Below are 21,091 nucleotides of genomic sequence, written 5' to 3'. Positions count from 1 at the left end.
TCGTTCTCTTCTTTTGCTCCTAACTAACTGGTTAAGAATTGCACTGCCGGAGATCTTATCAGCTTTGCCTCCATCATCAATCACGTCCGCTTTGGGCATCCCGCCACGCTGATTGGCTGGCAAGCTGTGATCCAGATTTTGTGATTCGTCCTCGAAGCACGGTGGGCAGAGCGACTGGTTAGAATCTCGCTAAAGCGATCGTAGTGCTGGTGAAATGGAATTATGTTAGGCAAGTGTCTTGAGAATATGGTTTGAGAATGTCGATTGAGAATGTGGTATGATAATGATGGAAGGGATGGAGTATGAGAATGGGTGTTTTAGAATGTGGTTCGAGTGGATTCCCACCACCGGACGAGCTCAAAGAGCATTGGAGTTAACTAATTTGATAACCCTAGCAACCTGGGGTAATTGATTAGGTGAGAACCCATTGCTTATTCATATATATATATATATATATATATATATATATATATATATATATATATATATATATATATATATATATCACATATGTCTATGATGTATATATATATATATATCACATATGTCTATGATGTATATATATATATATATATATATATATATATATATATATATATATATATATATATATACATATATACATATATTTATACATATATGCATGTATGTTTGTATGTATGTTTGTATGCCTGGTGTTAGCTTAATGGTTAGGGTGGTGGGCTTGGGATCCAATGATCCTGAGTTCAAATCCCCTTCGGCTGTTGAATTAACAGAAGGTGGGGTTGACTCTGCCTGTCATCCTTACGAGGTCAGCAAAATTAGTGCCAACATGCTGGTGTACTGTGTAGGAGTGGCGACTCGTCCAGGATTGTGCCCAATAGCCAAGGAGACTGAGTAGGCAGTACTAACGTTTTGAACAGAGTATGGATGGGCCCAATGGACACACACACACACACACACACACACACACACACACACACCCCCTTCTGAAGCACGTCTTACCTGGCACCATGACCATGAACCTCAGCCATAGCACTTGGTGCAGTTCTGACCAATAGGGGGTGCCTACCAACTGGCCCAGTTGCAATGTGGGGAAAACACAAAACCACTGCTTAATGCAGTCAGCTGCAACACTGCTAATTCCGCAGCAACAGTCAACATACATGGCTTTAGAAGCCTTTTTCGGGTTCAAATGTCACTAATCCAGTTAAAGACTGTGTATTCTGGTCTTGTGGTCTCGGATGTACGTGTTTTGTTTGACCATGAGCTTTGACCCTCAGGCCAAAGTGCATGTGAATGATCGTTTGACGAATGATCGTTTGTTGGACTGTGTACTTTGGTCCTCGATGTAATATACATAGCCCACAAGGTCTCCCAAATGTTGAGAAAACCGCAGTAAAAATCTAAAACAAATGTAGCTTTTAACGGCAGTACTCGTGGCCACAGCGCACTTGCCAAATGACGTCAAGGTATGATGTTTTGCAGTCAAAATCACACTGAGTTCCCAACTTTTGTCGATCTGGCAAAGTCATCTTGTAATTCAGAGGAAGCAAAACTGGGGATTACAAACGATAAAATCTTTAACGAGCTTGGGCTACAAAGGAAAGCTTGTATTTGCTTCCATAACACGTTTCAAATCTATATGCCATCATAGGTATTGTGATGTATATCGGAGTTTCCACCAGGAATCGGTGCCACACACAGGCATCGTCACCCTGTGTAGCTGAAGTGTTAGCAAGACCGAATTGAACATGGCAGAGTATGAAAGGTTTCCTCGTAACATGTCATGAAGCAGGGTGAATTAAACAGAGGTTCAAACAACGATGCTCCTGATTGTTGAGGTTTAGTAGAAGGAAGCAAGGCAATATATTCAGAGAGAACTAGAACATTCAAGGCCATGTTGGATTTCACACTGAGATTTGATAATTTTCAATGAGGGTGGACAGGATGTAAAGGGGAGGACATTGAAAGAGGTAATAGCAGTGCGTACATCATCTGAGAGATAAGCCTGGTGTTGGCTTAATGGCTAAAGTGGCTGGCTTGAGACCTTACAGTCTTGAGTTTGAGCCTTTGTCGGTCCATCGAAATAACACCAGGTGAGTTGACTCAGTCTGTCATCCTTTCAAATTCCAAGATCGGCAAAATAAACATCAGCTTACTGGTAACAGCGGCATGGCCGCACTTCGAGAAATGATGCGACCAACAGGCATAGTCTGCATACGAAACAACAACCTGAGAGATTTGCTGCAGCAAGTATTCAGTGTATGAACGACCATGCTCAAGGAGGTTGTTGGACTTTCATAGAGCATAAAGCTGACGGACAGCCTAGTGCCTGGTCCGACTGGTCCACCAAGCAAGACAAGTTAACGAAGCAGCAATCTGCACTGCCAATATTGTCCTTGGTAGGAAGGAAATAGAGCTGCGATAAATCAAAGAAGGAACAGAAAGAAAGAGCAATAAGAACGATGTACCTGCAATGAGTTTCTCCAAACATCACTGGACCGGGACCCTCGAAGATGGAGAGGAAAAACCACAGGTGAATGGAAGATGGATGCTGAGTCTGAATTTCCCTTTCGAATGAGAAGACGAGTTTCTTGGCTGAAATTACTTCTCGACACGTCTTGCAGTACTGTGACGTAGAGAGCAGACAGGTAAGATCTTATTCAAATGAGGTATCTGAACATCACTTTGCCTCCTGGACCCAATCTACTGGTATACTGTAAAACAGCTCTACATTTAAAACGGATGATGCCTGCAGGGAGAGACAGCAGATGCACCTTGTATCATCATGCAATTTGCCCTGAAGGCCAGAGTAAAAGATGAGTATTGCATTACTAAGCCTCATCATGGCCTGGCATGACCACAACGGACTTCAAACGAATAGCTTTACATGACCACATGGTCTTCAGACTAACGAACACGTGTTTATCTTTATCCCATTATTTAAAAAAAATTGTGCAAAAATGCGATTGTTCATGGAGGGGCACGTTTCTATCAGATGAATACCTAAAATGCTGAACTTTCACACATACCTTGAGGTTCTCTCCAAGGTAGATTGTGGACCGGCAGTTCCGAGACGCTCAAGGATTGAATTGGCGAAACCTCAATGATAGACGGTGTCCAACTGTTGATCTGAAGGGTCATTGAATCAGTCACTCAATAAGCTGAAATGATTGCACAAAACACTCTTTCTTTGTTTGAATCTTAATATAATAGAACCAATATATATGTATCTATATATATATCTACATAAATCTATACATATATATACATATATATATATATATATATATATATATATATATATATATACATATATATTGTGACGTCCACGGGACTTGAACAGTCCCGCCAACGTAGAATGAGCCGAAACGATGGAGGCGGTTTATTTATTTATAACCCAAACATGGCGGTTCTAATCGCTCTACCGCAAATGGGACGAGGAAGGTGGCACGAGTCACTTTTCACCGAGTTGATGATGTTTATTTGTTTTTACTATTAACCAGAAATAACAAGACTCAGCAAGAAGAGGGATCCAGGGCGATTCGACAGGATGGTGTGGGATCGGGCGTGGGGAAAAACACAGACAATTCCAATGAATATAGAGATCTCAAACCTTCTAAGGCGCCAAGCACGCACACACGCACACGCGCACACACACACACACACACACACACACACACACACACACACACACACACACACACACACACACACACACACACACACACACACACACACACACACACACACACACAAACAAAACGTAGCTATTTCTGGTGGTCAGGCTGGACCGTGGTGTGGACGCAACTGTCCCTGGATCGGCGTCGGACGAGCTGGCCTTGCTCTCGTCAGGGGGGGGCAGGAGAAACAGTGGTGCTGTCGACCTCCTGGTCTTGGCCCAAGTCCGCTCACAGCCGCCAGGGAACCAGTTCTGGCGCCAAGTTGCGAGCAGGAGAGGGAGGCAGGTCCGCCCGCCGTTCGACCCCGTACTCCGAGTCAGCAGAACCCCAGAGCCAACCAAGGTGAGGCACGAGGCTCGGCAAGGCTCCAAGACACGATGAAGAACACGATCGAATCAGCACAACAACAAGGATGCTCTCCGCGCAACAGCCTCCCCACCAAAAAAAACACGATCTTTTGGTTGTAATCTTCTTCCTCTTCCTTTTCGATCCCGAACAGAACCTTTTTATCCTTCTGTCCTCGTCACTTCCAATCGAGCCGTTTATTGGCCCACCGCCGTCGCCTCCTGCCAATCGTGATCACGGGGCGGAGCCATCCGCTGCACTGTCCTGTGACGTCATGGCCAGTCAAAAACGAAAATCTGACGGCGCTCCCTTACACTTCCTCACTCATCGGCGGTCTGTCGGCGACTGACAGCTTCTGCAGGTGGGAAAATATTCACGCATACGGATGAGGATCGCCTACATACGTGCACAAAACCACGCCTCCTTAGCTTCATTTGTTTACGCACGAAAAATTAAAGTTGGATACTTTTTGAACACACCTCGTATATATATATATATATATATATATATATATATATATATATATATATATATATATATATATATATATATATATATATATATATATATATATATATATTTATTGTTAAGGATTCAGCGGTGGCGGGATTCACACCTGACTCTTGATAGTCAAATGTTACAAATTCGGCGCCACCCTCACCACCGCAGTCTCTGGGGTTATAACGCTGGCTGGTTCGGCACAATTCTCGGGTTACGCGTCTCGAACCACGATACCAAAATACACCTGTACCTTGCCAGCTGGGGGAATATACCCCAATTACAGACTGGTTTTGTCAGAGACCGAGCGGAGTCTACCAGTCTGTAACCATTTTCGTTTTTATATCCAAATCGAGTGGATCGATCGTTCCTCGGCGCAGCACGAATTAATTCAAAGTGGCAACTTCATACGAATCAGCCAGATTTATTCGGGACATCAGGGAATCCGACACAAGCAAAGCATTCATGACAATGTTATAATTAATCTATAAACCATTCTTAACTAGGGAACTACGGATTATGGGTTTCGAAGGGAACTCTAATGAGATAAACCTTAAACAACATGCAAACAAGACATAGACAGCATGCAGACAAGACAGAGTACTTGATGATGTTTCATGGACGAGAGGAAAGTGTCAAAAGCACGAATGTGGCTCGTGACAAGCTGATGTCCACAGATTCGAGCTCCAAGCTCGAGCACGCCACGTGGAAAGATGGCGGCGCCGTACTCTGTCTTCTCAAGACACCGCTTGCACACGCCCTCCTCAGCGCGTTTTGACCCCACGCAATGTCGACGGCACAAGACCGTCAGATCGATGGTGGATCTCAGCTGGTTTCTCACAAGGTCCAGCATACAAGTCCAGGCCTGGCCTGCTCACCAGATCACAGACAGACACAGCCGTCCCCTACACAGCAGATCACGACTCCCACCAGTCGTCTCTCATCCAGCTGAGGGCAGACAGACCTCATGCAGTCCTTTCCCTGCCTTTCCTTTGGCCCTGGCTCGCTTCTCCAGGCCACAGAAAGCAGACCCGGCGTGCCCAGGTTCAGTTTCTCTCTCTGCAGAATCACCACTGTCTTTCCTTCGCTCGCTCGCCTCGAAGCCCACAGGCTCCTCCCTTCAGTCTCACTTCCCTCTCTAGGCCACTCCCCCTCTCAGCGCTGGGCGGGGACTATTGTCCGGAGAGAGGAAGGAAGAAGAAGAAGCTCTCGATCCACCACCAATGTACCAACGATGAACAGCCTCTTACACCTCCCGACACACATGCAACGTCCATTTACTGAACAGCCTGGCTAAACATGCATTTAATGGGGGGTCTGGGCTAATCCTATATTTAATAGCATACTAAGGGCCATTTCCGCAACAATATATAAACATACATGCAGTAGCAGGGGTACCCGGTGTTTCCGGGCAACATTGGGTCCCTCTTCCCACCCCCACCCATCATCGATATGGCTGAAAGAAGTGATGGTATAGATGTTTACCCTCGTCGCCTTGCAATGAATCTGGGGTGTGTTCAGTTTTCAAGTTTCTTGAAGAGCGCTCGCCAAGTGGCTTAAGCACTCAAGCAAGCACTCCATTCAAAAACGTTGAGAAGAAACGGCTGGCTTGGCAAGTGTTCGCCACTGTCGCTACGTGGTAACTGAACATACCCCTGGACATCTCGCCAGCATACAGTTACATACAAAACACCAAAAAAAGGACATTTTTTTAAAATTAAAGATTTCAAATGTTAATCATGAATATTTCTTGTCATGATTATTTCCTTAATCCTTGTAAGGACGTAAAAAAAGGATGTAAAAACGTACCTTGTTCAGTTTTAAAATGTACATAAACTCAGAGGTGATGTTGAGTGTTCGAAAGTGGACGTGTACATTTCATACAACTTCATAGTGTGCGTGTACCTAACTTCTTTGAAGTGTACATGGACATAATAAATATCTCTCAGGAATTTCCCTGCTGAGTTGTACATGCCTATATGTATATGTATATATATATATATATATTTTTTCCAGCAATGTGTGTGTGTGTGTGTGTGTGTGTGTGTGTGTGTGTGTGTGTGTGTGTGTGTGTGTGTGTGTGTGTGTGTGTGTGTGTGTGTGTGTCTGTGACTGCTGTTTCGATCGAATTGAAACTTGTCAGATATATTGCTGGGGACCTGAGGATGTGCCTTTTCAAGGTTTGATATTAATCGGACAAGTGCTTCCCAAGTTATGACCATTTATTTACCAATCAATGACAAGACACGTTGCTGCGTAGGCGTGGCCGATGGGGGAAGGGAACCTCATCCACGTTCCCCATTACGGGTTACAACGTATGGACTTCCGGAGAGTGATGACTTCGTGTATTGTAATAATTTCTCGATTTCTTATGTGCATTTATAGATAAACACAATGCCCCAAGTTATGATCATTTTCATATCAGATGGTGCATAAATTTCGGTAACATCAGAGTGAGCTGGTATGCTCGGAAGCAGGAAGTAATTTTTTTTCTCTTCTCTTTGTGTTTTTCCTTGCGATGACATTGCGAAAAGGCAAAATACGTTGGCGCGAATTGAAAATTTGGCCATTAAAACTAAATTGCGAATAATCGTGACTGCGATATGCGAACTTCCGGGCCACGCACGTACGGGCACGCCAGAGCGATGGAACGGCCTGTGTGGTTGTTTCTTGGTTGTGGTTTGAATTTTTTTTTTAACGGGCACGTACTTGTATCTATAATTCCAGCAATCTCTGTCTGTCTGTCTGTCTGTCTGTCTGTCTGTCTGTCTGTCTGTCTGTCTGTCTGTCTGTCTGCGACCACTGTTTCTCGACAACCACTGGCCCGATCTAATTGAAACTTGACAGGTATATTGCCAGGGACGTGAGTATGTGCCTTTTCAAGGTTTGACATCTCGTTTATCTCGTTTATCACACCTTTATCTCGTTTGCACCTCTTCATAAACAACATCGCTGAAGAAACGGCGCTTCTTCTTTGTTTCCTCGTCCAGGGGAAGAATGCGGAGGCTGCTGGATCTGCCAACGTTTTGATAAATTATTAGTTTTCATGGCCAATTATTAAATTAGCGCCAATGTATTTTGCCTTTTCGCAATGTCGTCGCAAGGAAAAACACAAAGAGAAGAGAAGAGAAGAGAAAAAAAAACGTTCGTGCAAAAAAAAAAAAAAATTACTTCCTGGTTCGAAGCATACCAGCTCACGCTGATGTTACCGAAATTTATGCACCGTCTAATATGAAAACGAACATAACTTGGGGCATTGTGTTTAATATGGAATAGGCAAAGCCTCGAAGCGAACGTAGAATTCTTCTTACATTCGCTTCTTAAATATATCAAATTAAAGTCTTTTTGCAATGAAAAAATGAATATTACCTCAACATTACCTTCACAACAACAACTACACCGCCTAGAACAGGACCTCATCTGAAAAAATAAATACTCGAAGCGAACGTAGTATTTTTCTTACATTCACTTCTGACTTTTCCTATAACTTGTTCACAACTGTATACGCAATTTCCGGTTACTTCGGCCTGGATTCGGGATCAACGATCAAATAACGTAAATCACGATTAAAAATTATTTTTTGATGATGCGAGAGATATCTTTATTAAAATCAGTGGAGGAAATATACACCATGTCTGATATTTGGGTCTTTCATGTCTCCGACGATGCCTTTATCTCCCGGCATGCATCATTCCCCATGACAAAACCGAAAACAAAAAAAAAAACAGAAACAAAAATGAAACAGAAGCAAAAGGGTCATAGCTAACGACGCAGATTCACAATTGGCAGGGTATTGTGCTGTTTTTGTTGTTTCCTATTGTGCACATGTGCACGCGTTAAGTAATATTCACAAGATAAAACCCAATCGTGTTAACAGCGTTTAAAAACAACCGGAAGCAAAAGGTCATAGCTAACGACACGGATTCCAAATAGCCAGGGGTATTGTGTTGTTGTTTCCTATTCTCTCATGTGCACGCGTTAAGTATGAAGCTCACTGCGTTCGCTATAAATGCGTATAAGAAATCGAGAAATTATTAGAACACACGAAGTTATCACTCTCCGGAATTCCGTACGTTGTAACCCGTAATGGGGAACGCGGCTGAGGTTCTCTTCCCCCATCGGCCACGCCCACGCAGGAAGGTGTCCTGTCATTGGTTGGTAAATAAATGGCCATAACTTGGGAAGCACTTGTCTGATTAATATCAAACTTTGAAAAGGCACATCCTCAGGTCCCCAGCAATATACCTGGCAAGTTTCAATGATATCAGACCAGTGGTTGTCGAGAAACAGCGGTCATAGACACACACACACACACACACACACACACACACACACACACACACACACACACACACACACACACACACACACACACACACACACACACACACACACACACACACACACACACACACACACACACACACACACACACACACACTGCTGGAATTATAGATAGATGATGGAAAATTGATCACTTGGTGCTTAACATCACAAAAGCTCGACAGTGTGGTCCAGCAAGGCCAAACATAATTACAGTATGTACCAAAAATAACTTTCAGGTGTACATTGTGTCCCAGAAAACGACAGTGTGTGGAAAGTTCGATTTTTGTTGCAATTTATATCACAAAAACATTACAGAATAGTCCAGCCGGCCAAATATGTTGACAGAATATCCCAACTTTTTCAAGTGTACAGCATGTTCCAGAAGCAAGCATCCCTTTGTGAAAATATCACCACTTAACTTTAAATTGCCCACCTCAGGTGGACCTTCCAGGCAGGAGTGCCAATGCTGGTGATATTAAAACACCATGAATTACATCTTTGTTAACTCTGCTTCTATTTCTTCTTCACATCATTCGACTTGTATTTTTTTTCCTTTCTTCTCTCTCTCTACCTTTTTCAATACATACAGGATAATAGTTTTACATAAGCTGTTATTGTAGTGAGCACAACAGAAGCCTGACGCAGAACACGATTACTTCGAAGGACCCAACGTCATAGGCATGTCACGTGATACAATGACATCAGTCACAACTCATACCAATTATCCTGCTGATGAAGCCTTAATATGAAGCAGCAATTGTACCATACATGGCCTTGCATTTTGATTTTAGTACCAGGATACAAGGGCATATTTAAAAGTGTTCTAAGAACGATTTACAATTATTCAAGACAGGCCAACTTTTTAGTGTCCGTTGACTTCAAAGCATTTGCTCCATTCGTCTTTCAAACTGTCTTTTCCAGTAAAATAGAAGTGTACAGATTGATCTTTCAGCCACAACATATCGACTTCAGTCAGTTCCTCATCAGTTGGCATCACTGGTGGGACATCAATGGTTGAAAAACAAAACAAAACAGCTATTCACTGAATGCCAGGTCAGGCCAGATGGATGGGGGATTTGTGGAAGGGAGGGGTGGAAGGGAGGGGGGGAGGATTACTGTAGGTGAAGGAGAAGAATAACTTTGGTCAACTTCCCACAGCGCTTGTTCTTGATGATGTTGACAAAATATTCCCATGATCCCAGAAAATCGAGGACTGCTGTCCTACTCACTGAGGGTGGGATGTGAAATTTGTTGGGTGCCAACGATCCCCTGTGCTTCCATTGCGTAGATTTCATAGTTTCAGGATACCAGTGGTGAAGCCACATATCAGCAGTTACGAAATGAACAATGAAGTAGGCTTGATCTGCTTTCACTAGTCCAAAAAGCTCATGATATGAATAAGAGCTGCGATGTCGAACAGGAAAGTTGACATTTTGGAGGACGTATCTTTTTGAGACCTTGGACATGCCTGAACATTTGTGGACCATGGTGAACATGAAGCTTTGAGAAATCCCAATTTATGTGGATATTTTGGTCACCTTAATGGAACAATTTTCCATGATTAATACCTTCACGAAAAAAGATGTGCGCTTGGGGAAAGAAACAGTTTTTTTAAACAAAGTCGAAGCTGTTGGAGGAGCTAGAATAGAGAATGTAGCAGGACATAACAAAAGAAACAGGAGAAAGAAAGGGGGGAAACACACCAACAGCAGGTATGAGGGACAAAATAGAGGGAGACTTGGATAAATAAGGGATGTGGTGAAGAATGAGGGCTCGGGGAGGACACCTGGGGTGGACAGGGTGGATACAGAAGGAAACTGTCAGGAAGGAAACACTGGAAACTTGGAAAGATGTGGGCTTGGGGAGAGATAACGTAAGTAGAAAAGATTATGGTTTCGAATGAGGGATGATCTGAGATGGTGGGAAACAACAGAAGACCTGGAGGGATGAGTGAGGTTGAAGAAAATGTGGAAGTTGGTTCCACAGGTGGGAAAAGAAGAAACAATGAGTGGATTTAAGCAGTGATTCTGGATCTTGGGAGCTTGACGGTTGATGGCAGATTGTGTGCTCCGTGCAGAAGGCGAGGGAAGAGAGAGAGAGACAGAGAGAGAGAGAGAGAGAGAGAGAGAGAGAGAGAGAGAGAGAGAGAGAGAGAGAGAGAGAGAGAGAGAGAGAGAGAGAGAGAGAGGCCACTGACCTGTCTATGATGTGAAAGTGATATGCGATCGACTAGGCTTCATCACGGGAGATTACAATGATTTTGAAGGCTTTGGTTTCCACGGCTTCCAATTGGGCAAGGTGTGAGGTAGGGGTGCCAGCCCAGAAGGGAGAGCAATACTCCATCAAGCTGTGGATCAAGCCTTTGGAGGTGAATTGGAGTTTAGGTGTGCCAAGGAAGGCCTTTGCACCATGGAGGATGCCCGGTTGGCGACTGGCCTTGGAGGCCAACTTAGAAATGTGGTTTGCCCAAGAAAGATCATAGGTGATAGTGAGGCCCAAAAGCTTGAGTGGCTGAACTTGAAGATAATTTTTAAGAAAGCAGATGGGAGGGTTTCTCACACGGTCCTTTTGGAGAGAGAGTGAGAGTGTGAGATTTGTCAGGATTGAAAGACATATTCCAAGTGTTTGATCAGTTCATCATTCTATCAAGGTCTGCAGAGAGGGAAGAAGCTGCTGCCTCCCTATATGAAGGATGAGTTATGTTATGGCAGTGAGTGGGGTCATCAGCAAAGAGATAAAGAGGATTTTCCATAGAGTCAGAGAGATCATTGATGAAGATTAGGTATAGGAAGGGGTCCAGAACACTGCCTTGGGAACACTCTAGCCTTGACAGAGAGGGTGAGATGAGAGGATTCTGTTTGGTGCCACGCTTTGGCTACGAGAGTTGATGAAGTCAGTAATCCATGTGTGGAGTTGTCGTTGGATGTAGATGCATAGACTTTGTAGAGCAAGATGGGGTGCCAGACTGTATCGAACATTTGGATATATCTAGAGATCCCGCTATCCTGCCAGCCCCGACACAAGTATAATTTTATGGTCAGAAAACCCTGGTTCTAGGCTGCTAACTAATAATGCATTGCGATAACTTTTTTTTTAACACTTGTCGTTTATGAGTATTCCTTTGACAAGCTTTATCATGATTTTTCATTGATGATTTGATGTTTTTACCCCTTTTTTGTGCAAAATGTCATTTTTCAATACAGAAACAGCATTGTACAGTATCATGCTAACATAAAATTGTGAAAAACTGTTGCACACTGCTCTGCTTTGATGGTGGTTTATGTCAATCCCCTGTGAATCTTTCTCACTCATTTATTAAACACCAGGTGTTCAGGGAAAGGACTGACAATTTGCTTGTACAGTCTGTGCCAGTTCTCCACAACCTTCTCAAGTTATAGTGAGAATCGTGCCAGATTGTCTGGATCTCCAGCTGTGAATGGAAGGTGATCGTCAAGATGTAGGAATCCCACTCAGCTGGTCATGTCTCGGTCCAATGGAAAGCATGTGGATCTGCAACGAGAGAGAAACGATATCAATTAGGAAATTGGACCACATCAAGACAAGATACCAGTTAAAATGGAATTTGTAAATATTCTGTGTGACTTGGCAGTAAATTTCATTGTGCTGTCTGAGTAATAAGAAGGCGATTCATACAGCATACTCTCTTATGTATTTGCCTGTCACTGTAGGATGGGCGGTGATTAGAAACTACGATTCCTTCTTTAAGTTCCCCAATTATTCTCACCTTCTTGTGGGGTCTTCTCGTGGGGCAACTTAGCTAAATATAGCATAACAATTGTGCATTTTGTGAGGAAAGCACCAAATTTGGCACACTAGTAGCCTATCATATTATGAACAGATTTGGATATTGGGCCATCTCAAAATTTTTGATGGCAGTGGAAAATGGCTGCCACAGCCATCAGCGGCTGAATTTGAGATGGCCCAATATCCAAATCTGTTCATAATATGATAGGCTACTCGTGTGCCAAATTTGGTGCTTTCCTCACAAAATGCACAATTGTTATGCTAAGTTGCCCTACTATTCTGGAGAATGTTTTTGGCTCAAATCTTTCAAGAATTGACTGTCCAGGCCTGACGTTCCATTGAAGGGGGGGGGGGGGTGGCATGAATTTATGATTTGTTCAGGGTGCTGGTGATTTGTTCACCTACTCTTTGCAATAGCCATCATGGGATCTTTAACTGTTTGATTGCTGAATTTTTCCAGTATGCAATACGAAAATGTGGTATTTTTTTCAGGCAAACTGAAGAAACCTCTGTATTGTTTCTAAAGCAACAATATGAGGCAGCCATAGGAACAAACTCTTAAAATGCAATTAAGCAATACAGATTGTTGAACAATGATGCGGGCCATGCTCGTGGCTAACAGCACTCTAACAGTCACGTCCACCAACGACCAGCACAGGCAGATGGGTTCTCATGTTTAACGTCTACGCGATCCACGGCGCAAGCACTGACACCTCGTTCTGAGTGAGAAACATCAGGATGACAGTTTAAACCTATATATGATCTGCATTCTGATTCTGATGTACTTTAGCGGAGAAGGAAAGACATCCGAGACATTGAAATTCCGAGTCAATTCCCAATTAAACCACAATGGTGAAACATTAAAAAAAAAACCCTGCTGGGAAAATCCGTTGGACCAAAGCTCAACGGGATTCACATATTACAAAACCAAAGGCAAAATGATGCTACGACATTACCACCCCACCCCCTCCTTCTCAGGTACAAAAAAATTCACTATGGTGTCAGAGAAGAGATGTAGACTGTCGGTGTGAAAAGAAAAGTCACAGCAAAGAGAAATGGTCAACAACCAAAATGTACTCTCATAAATATCGTGCTGGGAATTGTGTACATGGTGCCCAGAGTGAGTCGTAGATGACGGTGAGTATTGTTGTAGTTCGTGTAGACCTGTTGGTCAGTGGGAGGCTCGACTCTGGTGCTGCGTCAAGAAAAGCTGGCTTCAAGTGATCGATGAAGATTGTATCACGACCACCGTTAATATCGAGTATGGAGGTCTCATCGGCGCATTGTAGAACTTTGTAAGGTGCAGTGGTAGGTGGTAGGTGCAGTGACGTCAAGTTGCGGTGTAGCCTCTGGCCTACGGGTGAAACGGTCAACACATGTCAGTAAATAGCGGTGCCCGTTCGAAGGTGGTCAGGGATCATCAAGATCCAAATGGACCCTGTCAAAATGTCTGATGTTGAAAAGCTACCGAGTGGTATGATGGTATGACGTTGGATCTTGGAGCATTGACAATGAAGACACAGATTGGCCCATTGACCCAAAACGTCGATGTTGGTGCATGGACAGACGTAGCGTATGGTGATGAGTTGCTGGGTTGCTCGAATACCTGGATGTGCTAGTGAGTGAAAAGTGTCAAAGACTGTACAACAAAAATGCCGCAGGAATGAAAGGACATAACTGTCCGGTCGATGTATCACACATGAGGGTAGTGTTTGTCCCTGGGAGCATTACCCCCATGAAATCTAAGCAAACCGGTTGCAGATTGTAGACGGAGGAGCTCCATGTCCTCCCATTGTGCTGCTGCAGTTGCATTAAAATTGATGGCCGGTGTGTCGGTAGAAGACAACACCAACACCTCAATGCATGAGTGAGTGTCAGCCGCCAAGTTCAAGATTCCTTTGATGTGCCGGATGTCGGTGGTGAATTGCGAGATATAACTGAGATAGCGAAGTGTGTGGGGAGAGTGAGAGTCCAAATGGATGGATAGAGTGAAAGTTAAAGGTTTGTGGTCAGTCAGGACAGAGATTGGTCTGGCCTCTAAGAAGTGGTGGAAGTGCTTCATGGCGAGGTATATAGCGAATAATTCCTGATCGATGACGCTGTACTTGCACTTTATTGGTTTCAGTGGTTTAGAAAAGAAGGGTAGTGGATGGCAGTCAGTATCAATGAACTGGTGAAGGGCTGCACCCATCGCGACCTCAGACGCGTCGACAATCAAGCTCTTTGGTGCCTCTGGTTTTGGATGAATCAGGAGTGAGGCATTGGCCAGTGGGCTTTTGATGGTGTGGAAGGCTGACAAGCTTGACTCCGTCCATCAGAACACTTCAGGGTGCTTACCAGTTGCGAGTGACTCATTCAGCAGCTGCAGAGTTGTGGTTGCGTTTGGAATACATTGATGGTAAAAGTTGGCAAGGCCCCAAAACTCGCAGTTTGCATCGAGATGAAGGTAACAAGAAATCCCAAATAATCTGCACCTTCTCCTCGAGTGGACAGATTCCTGAGTGGTTAACTCAGTGGCTGAGGAAATTCAACTCCAGAATGCCGAATATGCTGTTTGTGGGATTGATAACGATGCCGAAGTTCTGCAAATGGGTGAAGAGGAGACATCGCTGTTCCTGATGTTTTCTTCGGTTGCTCTGGTCATTAGAATATAATCCATATACACATAGCAGAAGTGCAATCACCAGAGCATCTGCTTGCTAAAAAATAGAGAGGTTCGTGCAGCATTGCGTAGGCCGAACGGCATCCAATCGAATTTGAACAGGCCGAAAGGCGTGATGACTGCTGTCTTCAGGATTTCATCTGGATCCATGGGAATGTGATGGTACATATAATTAAGATAAACCTCCGAGATGATTGTAGTGCCATGGAGTGTAACTATAAAATCCTGAATGTGTGTAATGGAGTAACGGTCTGGAACAGTCATGTTGTTTAAGGGCCAGTAATCCCCACAAGGATGCCAATGTGTCTTTTGGGTACCATCTGCAGCGGTGAAGCCCAACTTCTGGATGATGGTCTGATGATCCCCCGTTGTAACATATTGTCAAACTCCTGGTGGGTGATACATAATTTATCGATTGTTAGTTGGCAAGAACGTGCAAAAACAAGGGGCCATGTGGTTTCGATGTGATGTCTGATCTGGTGTTTGATGGGCTGGATTCTCTCTGATTGGCATGTTCGGGACAGGAAGTCATAAAGTACTTTCTGAAAAGGGCACGTGGATGTGGATGGAAGATGCATGAATTTCAGCCTCAAAATGGTGGGTGGTTTACTTCGAACACTAAGCTGTGTTGAGGCATACAAGAGACGATAAGATTGAAATGACGCAAAAAATCCACACCAAGGATAGAGTATCTGGTGTCGGCAAGAGTAAACACCCACAGAAATGAACGACAAACCCAAATCAAGCTGGAGAAGATTAAATGGTGGTTGCTGCATTCGACTACTTGGCCTGCTCCTCATATTTCAATATCTAACCTTTAGCAGTTGTCTGAGAAATCATTTTGATCTGATTTGAATTTAAAGTTTAAGATGACCAGGGCTTTAAGATGACTTTTCCCCTCCTCCTCTCACATTGTGGACTTGCAGACAGGTCTCACATCTACTTCTGCATCACAGATTGGTCAGGCCAAACGTTCGACTGAAAGCGGCAGGAATTTGTGACTTGTTCAGGGTACTGGCTATAACTCACAAAGGACACCGTAGGATCTTTAAAGTCCACTTACTAATGTTGACAGATGGGAAACCCAGTGTAACATTCATCTGAGGTTGGTACACCCATTGATGCCTGGTCCAAATGATAGCCCATTGATGACAGTTCAGAGGTGAGTGTGTATACCTCTAGCTGAAGTTGAAACTCGAGACTATCTTGCCAGTCACCAACTTCCTTTGTGCAATCTCATTCTTCCCTGCAGGGCTTTAAGATGACTTTTCCCCTCCTCCTCACGTCATTCCCAGATTTTTTTTGTCAGTGACAATCATAAAGCAGTGGCACATGTTCAAGTCACAATGCTGTGTGACTTGAAGTCTAACTGCGGTGGTGATATTCTCAGAATGACACCGATTTTGTCCTCCTTGGTGGCTGGACTGATGAAAAAGGAAGTGGATATTGACTTGAGATAGTGTTGAACCAATCAAGCAGGCAGGTCTGTCATGAATGGAGTTCAGCTTCTTGAGTATCATTTCGGCTGTTCCCAACCAGATACTTGGTGAGTATTCCATCACACTCTGAATCTTATGATCAATGACTAGTCCAAATATTTTTACACGAGAGGAAAGATTAATGGTGGTACCACTGGAATTTAGGATACATGACTGTTTAAGATGCTCATTAGCTTGTTACCCTTGACAGAGGAGAGGGTATTGCATTTGGGTCCATTTGTCTGTTTGTCTGCACACAATCTGCCAACGTAGACCACAATTTTTACATGCTACCTTTTTCAACCAAGTACCTCTATAAAGGATATCCAACTAGGCCATAAAGTAGCTGAAGTACCTGGTGTTGCCTGGGGAAATTCCATGAAATATCTTTAAATATTTCCTGCATGACAAATTGGGGAATGTTGGCCTGATAGTTTCGTATGAATTACCAATGTTGGACATTGCAAAATGCGCTTGCACCGCTTTCCCTTGTTTTTATTAATTCAATTTTTTAAAATACAACAAATCACAACAAACTCAACATACGATCTTCACAAAACATATTACTCAATCGCGCCCCGAAAAATCCCAGGCAGCGTCGAAGTGTGATACATGTCGACACCTGAACATGGATGTGTGATAAACCTGTGGAAGAAATCTTTTTAATAAAAGGCACACATATAAACGCTATTTTCTTCACAATGCATATTATTTGATCGCTCCCTGGGGGTGGGGGGGGGGAAGGGGAGGGGAACGCAGGAAGTGCATTAGCATAAAACCAAGCTGTTAGACCTGAAGTCCAATTACCTGATTAAAATATTTCTTAATTTTTCAATTTTTTTTTATCCAAACAAAGTTCTTGACCTTCCTCTGGATGAAAGAGGAGGCCATGCAAAGTTTGGTTTCACTGGTTCCTGCAGGGTCTGAATGCATAAATGAACAAACAAACACTAAACAAACTTTCTTCTTTATATATTAGATGAGCTGAAGAACCCAGCATTGCTCAGGGAAATTAGATGCAATATGTATTGAAATATTTCCTTGATGACAAATTGAGGAATGTTGACCTTTTGGTTTTGTATGAATTACCAATCTCAGGAATTTCAAAATGTGCTTGGATTTGTAATGAAATGCTTCACCTTCTAAGGATGCCCAACATGCTGCCCTGGAGGCTGCTTGTCTTGCCCGTTGATCCTCAACCCGAGCCTGTGTCTGCTCTGTAGTCTCAGCTGACCTGGAGGCTGCTTGTCTTGCACGTTGATCCTCAACCCAAGCCTGTGTCTGCTCTGTAGTTCCAGCTGCCCTGGAGGCTGCTTGTCTTGCACACTGATCCTCAACCTAAGCCTGTGTCTGCTCTGTAGTCTCAGCTGATCTGGAGGCTGCTTGTCTTGCATGTTGATCCTCAACCCGAGCCTGTGTCTGCTCTGTAGTCTCAGCTAACCTGGACGCAGGTTGTCTTGCATGTTGATCTTTAATCCAAGCCTGTGTCTGCTCTGCAGTTTTAGCTAAGCTGGAGGCTGCTTATCTTGCACGTTGATCCTCAACCTGAGCCTGTGTCTGCTCTGTAGTTTCAGCTGCCCTGGAGGCTGCTTGTCTTGCACACTGATCCTCAACCTAAGCCTGTGTCTGCTCTGTAGTCTCAACTGATCTGGAGGCTGCTTGTCTTGCACGTTGATCCTCAACCAGAGCCTGTGTCTGCTTTGTAGTCTCAGCTGACCTGGAGGCTGGTTGTCTTGCACGTTGAACCTTAATCCAAGCCTGTGTCTGCTGTGCAGTCTCAGCTGACCTTGCGGCTGCTTATCTTGCATGCTTATCCGCATCCTGAGCCTGTATCTGCTCTGTAGTCTCAGCTAACCTGGACGCAGGTTGTCTTGCATGTTGATCTTTAATCCAAGCCTATGTCTGCTCTGCAGTTTTAGCTAAGCTGGAGGCTGCTTATCTTGCACGTTGATCCTCAACCTGAGCCTGTGTCTGCTCTGTAGTCGCAGCTGACCTGGAGGCTGGTTGTCTTGCACGTTGATCCTTAATCCAAGCCTGTGTCTGCTCTGTTGTCTCAGCTGACCTGGAGGCTGCTTGTCTTGCATGTTGATTCTCAAGCCAAGCCTGTGTTTGCTCTGTAGTCTCAAGTGACTTGTAGACTGCCATTATCTTTGCATCTGATTTGTTTCTGCCCATCAGGTAATGCAAAAATGAGCAAACACAAAACAACCTTTCTTGTTTTTATATTACATTAGAATACGAGTAAGTCAATAAAAATGCATCCTGTAAAACCACACAAAACAAGTCCTGGCGAGCGTCTACAATCTTTGATTGCTCATTCTTGTAATTTATGATGTTTAAGATGTCGTCCATTAGCGTTCGGTTGCAAATGTAATGCTATTTTTCTTTGTTTAACTTGAATGAAATCTTGCTGCAAGAAAGCATGTGCTGTTACATTATGGGACATGCTGAACACTGTGGGACCATCATCAAACAATGGTTGTTGACCTAATGGTGAGGCACATGCCATTACGAGTTAGATCAAGCAATCAGTGATGGTTGAACCAAAGACACTGCCCTGAGAGACGCCTCCAGCAATATTATGAGATATGATAAATGATTGTTCCCTGACTATATTAAAAAGATATATTTTCTCTCTGTCAAGTATAACTGCAGCCTTTGGTGGTGGGGATTGGGCAGAGGGATGGGTGGGGGGGAGTTCTGTTTGATCACAATTGATCTTAGCATTACCAGGGTTCCTTGATGTTGGTCTTTTTGTATGTTGTACAGATATTCAGCTCTTGTGTCTGTGGTTGGATTAAGACAATGAAAAAGAAACCCTCTTACCAGCAAGTATGGAATACATTATTTGCACAAAGTTGGTGCTGCATGCCATGTGTCCATTTAACCACCTCTGTCTGTAAGAGACGGAATGGGCTGCAGATTCTTGCTGGGGCGCTGCAGAGATCTGACATGAACTTCATCGGACACGTCTGGGGAAAATATAGACCCAGAGCTTTGAGAAATGCCAACCTCTGCCTTCTTCCTCTTCATTAGTATTCAGCACAAGGCTGTGAGTGGCATCATTGGCTGGCAGCGTGGCTGTGCCACTGATGCAACGCCCCCTGTAGATTAGAGCAGGAATTTGTAATTTGCTTAGGGTGTTGGCGATAGCTCACCTACTCTTCCTGAAGGACACCGTGGGATCTTTAACGTCCACCAACTAATGCCTGGAAGATGGGATGCCCAGTTTCACATTCATCCGTGGGACAGCGCACACACACACACACACACACACACACACACACACACACACACACACACACACACACACACACACACACACACACACACACACACACACACACACACACACACACACACACACACACACACACACACACACACACACACGAATCACCCTGCCTGCGAGACACCGGGATGACAGTTTATAAATGGAGCGAGATTCAAACACAGGCTTGATGGCTCAGAAGTGGGTGTGCATTCCTCTCGGGCATCCTACCAGCCTCGATCTCTGCCAGGCAATGCACAAGAGCTGCAACAAAATCTACTCCACTTTTGGCAAAATCTGGACCAGGCTGTCGTGCAGAATATCATTGATTGTACTTCTTCACGGGTCAAGCATCCTACGATGTCAAAGGATGCGAATACATGTGGTGCATTTAATTGTGCTCATATTGAAAACAAAAACACTCAAAACTAAATTTTTAAATTCCAAAATCTCACACTAATATCCAGATAATAATAAGAAGGAATCATTGAGCAAAACTGATAAAAAAAATTCAGACAATACCCAAATATAAAGGTACAGCAAAGGATGACCCCTGGAACATACGCTTTGTGCTCCAGGATGCAATGCTCTGAATTAGAAGTGTGTCATCGACATCAGTTTAGTGATACCTCTTTCTGCTGAGAATGAGCCAAGATTGCAGAGCATGGTGCAGCAAGCACAACGAAACATAAAGGATCAACGCCTGCAGAAATTGTCAAAGGTAACAGCCCGAGGGACCGTTCCGACAACCCTTTCTTCCACCTGTCGAATATCCAGACCACAACTCTGGTGGGCCCTCGTGAAGCATTGAGTTTCAGAGATGAATCAGCCTGATCGAGTGGCATAAAGCAACCCCACAACCCTTAATGAAAGACCGGACATAACACAATTCCCGGCCTTCATTCGAGTTGTTGCTACCCAGGGAGGAATGATTGAAACAGGTAGCGCTTCATAATGAACAAATTTTTCAAAAACAACCCCCATGAGTAAGAGCACACCGAGTGACTGCGGCGTCTATAGGCTGGAATTGCTGGCAGAAGCTCGTGATAAAAAAACAACAAATTTGTCATTTATCCTGTAA

General features: G+C 43.8%; 1 protein-coding gene and 1 long non-coding RNA gene across 2 annotated transcripts in view; both read right to left on the bottom strand.

Moving 5' to 3' along the window:
* Positions 1 to 5,632, bottom strand: part of LOC147021474 (uncharacterized) — a 56,737-nt gene extending 51,105 nt beyond the window's left edge. The window contains exons 1-3 of the mRNA XM_085893744.1: positions 5,113 to 5,632; positions 3,015 to 3,114; positions 2,454 to 2,611 (exon numbers count right to left, since the gene is read on the bottom strand). Of these exons, the coding sequence (XP_085749870.1) occupies positions 2,454 to 2,611; positions 3,015 to 3,114; positions 5,113 to 5,361 (507 nt within the window). The 5' untranslated portion in view covers positions 5,362 to 5,632. The remainder of the gene's footprint in view (positions 1 to 2,453; positions 2,612 to 3,014; positions 3,115 to 5,112) is intronic.
* Positions 5,633 to 9,109: 3,477 nt separating this feature from the next.
* LOC147021473 (uncharacterized) overlaps positions 9,110 to 21,091 on the bottom strand; it is a 53,582-nt gene continuing 41,600 nt past the window's right edge. The window contains exon 3 of the long non-coding RNA XR_015060805.1: positions 9,110 to 12,344. This is a non-coding gene — a long non-coding RNA (uncharacterized LOC147021473). The remainder of the gene's footprint in view (positions 12,345 to 21,091) is intronic.

This window comes from Eptatretus burgeri, chromosome 8 (assembly GCF_056783735.1).
Source record: "Eptatretus burgeri isolate ZD-2024b chromosome 8, Ebu_testis_v1, whole genome shotgun sequence".
In the NCBI taxonomy this organism is placed as follows: Eukaryota; Metazoa; Chordata; class Myxini; order Myxiniformes; family Myxinidae; genus Eptatretus; species Eptatretus burgeri.
The sequence above is the reverse complement of the archived record's forward strand: the minus strand, read 5'-3'. Positions and strand labels throughout refer to the sequence as shown.